The sequence below is a fragment of the Cebus imitator genome, unplaced genomic scaffold, assembly GCF_001604975.1.
Source record: "Cebus imitator isolate Cc_AM_T3 unplaced genomic scaffold, Cebus_imitator-1.0 Scaffold155, whole genome shotgun sequence".
Classification (NCBI taxonomy): domain Eukaryota; kingdom Metazoa; phylum Chordata; class Mammalia; order Primates; family Cebidae; genus Cebus; species Cebus imitator.
The window spans coordinates 379,426-384,313 of NW_016107470.1; the positions used below are offsets into that span (position 1 = coordinate 379,426).

The window sequence follows — 4,888 nt, forward strand, 5'->3', positions numbered from 1 at the left end:
GTTCAAAGGAGAATTATAGAGGAAGACGTATTACAGTATAAGGTGGTCAGAAAAGGCCTCTTGGAGGTGATTTCACTAAAGCTGAAACCTACAGAGAAGAACAGAAACTGTGTGTTGGGGGTGAGGAGGTGAAGGTGAGGGAGCAGGAGGAGAATCTGGAAAAGGCTGTGAGGCCAAAACGGTCTTGGCGTCTTCAAAGCACCTAAAGAGGACCATGTGGCTGAATGATGGGGGAACGTGGTGGGAGATGAGGTTAGACAGGGAGGTAAACAACAGAATCATACAAGGGCTTTTTAGGCCATGATAAAAATTTGTGCTTTCTCCTTAGGGCAGTGGAAATCACTGATGTTTTTAAAAGGGGCATGACATTATCTGTTTAGTATTGGCTGCCATGTGCAGAATGGGTGTGCCAAGGGCAAAAATGGATACAGGCAGGAAAAAGGACGTTATTGTGAGAGGCACCTGAGAGATGATGGCGTGTAGCCGGGTGGGGAGTGGCGAAGGTGATGAGAACTCGCAGGATGGAGACAGATTTTTATGGTAGAAGCAATGCTATTTAGTGGAAGAAGGATGGGGAGGGGTGAGAAATTAGATTATTAAACAACCCCCGGTTTTTAGTAGGGGCAACTCAGTGAACAAAGTTCATTCCTTTCTGCTGTGTGCTTCTCTTGGCCTATTGAGCATAGGTACAAACATGCAAGAATCTTACCAGAAGCTCAAAGAAAAACCAGGCGTACTTGAAGACTGTTTCTCTCACCATTCCAGTGCTGACTACCATCTGGAGGGCAAGCTCCTCATGGAAATGCTAAATAAGAACCACAAAAATTAGGCTGTGATGACAAAGGCTGCTATTCACCAACACTTTTTTCTTCTCTTTTCTTTTCCCCAGGTTAATAACTTGTTAGTTTCTGAGGCACGTGTCTTGGATGTTCTAGGCCATGAAGTCGTGGATGGCAAAGTCAGTGCTGAGATCACGTGAGACTGCGGGACACTGAGGTGGGTAGAAGGCTGAGTTCTACCTCCTTAGACTAAGTGCTGCCCACTTAGTCTCAAACTCCTGAGCTGCGCAGGAGAGATGTGTTTGAAGGAATGGACTCAGCCTGGGAGTGAAACCGTTCTATGGCGGAAGCATTCCGAGTAGTCATCAAAACTGGTATTGTCTCACTTTCTCTCAGGTCCTGTTGAAAGCTCTGTGTGACCACGTGCAAGCCATTCCTCTCTCTGCCCTCGGTTTTCTCAGCCGTAAAAACAGCTGGCTGGTAGCAGCAGTTCTCAAATCTTTTGAGACAGGGTAGCACTCTGTCACCCAGGCTAGAGTGCAATGACGTAATCCCGCTCACTGTGACTTCCCTGGCTCAAGCAATCCTCCCACCTCAGCCTCCTGAGTAGCGGGGACTATAGGCATGTGCCATCAAGCCCAGCTATTTTTTTTTTTTCACAGAGATGGGGTTTTGCCATGCTGCCCACTTAGTCTCAAACTCCTGAGCTCAAGCAATCTGCCCACCTTGGCCTCCCAGAGTGCTGGGATTGTGGGGGTGAGCCACTGTGCCGGGCCTCTCAAACTTGAATGTGCATCAGAATCCCCTGGATGGCCTGATGAAACACAGACTGCTGGGCCCCACCCCCAGAGATTCGGATTCAATGCCTGGGAATTTGCATTTCTAACAAGGTCCCATTCTCAGGTGCTGCTGCTGCTGGCCGTCGAGGGTCACACTTGGAAGACCACTGTCTAGACGGTATCTAAACTCCCTTGGAGACTGGACAATTTTTGTTTTTATAATACCACTATGGCATTGTGGGAAGCAGGATCAGTGGGGTTTGTGAGTGGATCTTGTGCTCTGAAAGGCATAGTGGTATCAGCCTTAACTCACAACTTCTAAATTTCGATGACCCAGGGTCAGATGCTTGAAAAGTCCCCCAGCTCCACTTTGTGTCTTCACTTCCCTTCAAGTCATCTACGGCTTGGTAGCAAATGGAGGCACATGGTGACTTACACCTTTCCCATTCTCCAGCACATCGAGCTATGTGTTCATGTTCCTGACAATCATTTTAGTGGGGAAGAAGTTTAAGACTAAAGGTAGGGCAACCAGTCCATTACAGTTTGCCTAATAATGTCCTGGTCTTAAAATAGAAAGTCGTACATCTTGGGGACTCCCTCGGTCCTAGGCAAATCAGAACAGTTGGTTGGTCACCCTAATTAATGCCAAAAATGATGTCTAAAAATTTTCTGTGGTTTTCATTCATCTTAGGCCCACAAAACCTAGAATAAACATTGATAAACTCATTTTTTATCTGGGTAAGAAAGTGAATAAGAAAGCTAAAACTATTTGAACACCCTAATATCATATCCTTATTTGCAAATTAACTTTTAAAGTCAACGCCTAAAGCAAAACCTGATTACAGCAAACATTGCTCTTGACAATCATTTATATTACCCACAGAGGGCTGGGTGTGTTGACTCATGCCTGTAATCCCAGCACTTTGGGAAGCTGAGGAGGGCAGATTACATGAGGTCAGGAGTTTGAGCCTAGCCTGGCCAACATGGTGAAACTCCATCTCTACTAAAAATACAAAAATAAGTCGAGCGTGGTGGTGCATGCTTGTGATCTCATCTACTCTGGAGGCTGAGGCAGGAGAATCGCTTAAACCCAGGATGCAGGGATTGCAGTGAGCTGAGATTGCACCACGGCACTCCAGCCTGGGCGACACAGTGAGTGAGAGATTCCATCTCAAAAAAAAAAAAAAAAAAAAAAAAAAAAACAAAATTACCCTCAGAATACAGTATGCACGCAACTCAGTGTACTAATTCTTATGCACATTAAAATTTGAGAGCTACTTAGCTAAACTAAAAGGTGACAAAGGGAAGGTCTCTGTATACATGCTTGGGTATTTTAGCTAGTTAGATCCCCCGTGGGTTAGTGGTGATGAATGGAGAATGCTTAGTGTTTCGGCTTATCAGGTGGTTGGTTTCACTTCATTTTGTGAGGTCGAACCTAAATAATTTTAATACACGTTAATACATTTGTTTGCTGTCGGCACTCTTAAGTGAAGCGCTCTCACTTGAGAGAGGTGTGGGGTTGAGTTTTAATCTAGCAGGTGGTCTAACTGTGCACATGATATAACTGGGCTACACCTTGATCTTCTCATTGTAGGAAAGACATGCAACCCTAGATTCAAAGGTAGCCTCTAGAAAATAGGTCAGTTTGGCTGCCAGAGCCTTATGACAGAAGAGATTAGACAAGGATAAGCTGCTTCTTAAAGTCATTTATGCTGCTTTCTGGGGAGCATTATTACACGAACACCTTGCTCCGAGGTTATCTAAAATAGCCAAGCAGCAAAACCCTGTTTGCTCAGCTATAAAGGAAACATATTGGCCAAACTTCCCTTTGAAATAAAATGTCCCTATTCTGGGCATTTCAGGTCAAAGCATGGCAACTGCAAAACCAAACAGGACATGGGTTAAAGAAGTCAGGCTGTAGGCCAATAATGGTTTTTAAGAAAGGAAAATGGTAAAATACTTATAACCAGTTACTGCATAGGGCCTGTGACAGCCTAATGCTAAATTTTAGAGAAAGTGGACACCTTTGTTCTTAGCCTAACCATATCTTCTTTCACTTTTCCATTTATAGTTAAATCCTGCTACCTCTCACTAGACATATGGTGCCCGGATTACTGCAGAGTGTGGAGCACCAAGCCCTGGCCCTCCCACACTTGATCTTTCCCTCATCCCGTCCAAAGGGAGCCTTAGGGACGCTCATTCCCTCCTTGCCTGTATAGTAGTACTTCCCTATAATGTTAGCTCTTGCAAATGGTTTCCTGTGTTATTCTTTGCAATTAGCATATTTACATTTTTTTTTCTTTTTTTGAGATGGAGTCTCATTCTGTCACCCAGGCTGGAATGCAGTGGCATGATCTCAGCTCACTGCAGCTTCTGCCTCCCATGTTCAAGTGATTCTCCTGCTTTAGTGTCCTGAGTAGCTGGGATTACAGGTGCCTGCCACCACACCCGGCTAATTTTTGTATCTTTAGTAGAGATGGGGTTTCACCATGTTAGCCAGGCTTATCTTGAACTCCTGACCTCAGGTGATTCACTGGCCTAGGCCTCCCGAAGTGCTGGGATTACAGGTATGAGCCACCATGCCCCGCCATATTTACATTTTAATACAGGTCTTCAAAGACACTAAAAACTTAAGTAGCTACTATAATGGTGAGGCTCTTGGGTGCTTAGAACAGAGGCAACTTTGGACACACAGCTTCCCCCCCGCCCCCGCCCCTACCCATGGCTCAGACCACACAGGCTGTGACTATGATTGGGGAATTTTGTTGGCTTGAAAAATCCTGGTAAGCAGTTTAAGAGCTTTTAAAGTTTCTGAACTAATAGGTAAGGCTGATTGTGGAGAATTATGAGGAAGCATTTCATATTACTTTACATAGTATTCAAACAAATGATACCTAATTATTGCCATTCACTTTTGTCAAGGATGAATTGACCCAGCTTTCCCTCTACTAAAAGGAGGCTAATGCAGTGGTTTTCAGAGTATGGTCCCTGGACCAGCATCAGCTGAGAGCTTGTTAGAAATGCAAATTCTTGAGCCTCCAGCTCAGATCTATTGAATCAGAAACTCAGTGGGTAGGGTCCAGCATTAAGTTTTAACAAGGCTTCTAGGTAATTCTGATGCATGGGAAAAGTGGGAGAAACACTGAGTTAATGGGCAGTTAGGTGGTCAAATGCAGGGTAAAGGATGGGGCTGCAAAAGTGTGTGTGGGGTGTGTGTGTGTGTGTGTGTGTGTGTGTTAGCATGGCAGGAACAGGCAGGGGAGTACTTTGAGTATTTTCAAGCACAGTGTGAGGGCATGAGGAAATCCTTATATATATATATATATATAT

The 4,888-nt window shown here is 44.7% G+C and overlaps 1 protein-coding gene across 1 annotated transcript in view; it reads right to left on the reverse strand.

The window, feature by feature from the left end:
• DOCK8 (dedicator of cytokinesis 8) overlaps positions 1 to 4,888 on the reverse strand; it is a 246,736-nt gene that overhangs the window by 77,392 nt on the left and 164,456 nt on the right. The window contains exon 23 of the mRNA XM_017543412.2: positions 710 to 805. Coding sequence (XP_017398901.1) covers positions 710 to 805 — 96 coding nt within the window. The remainder of the gene's footprint in view (positions 1 to 709; positions 806 to 4,888) is intronic.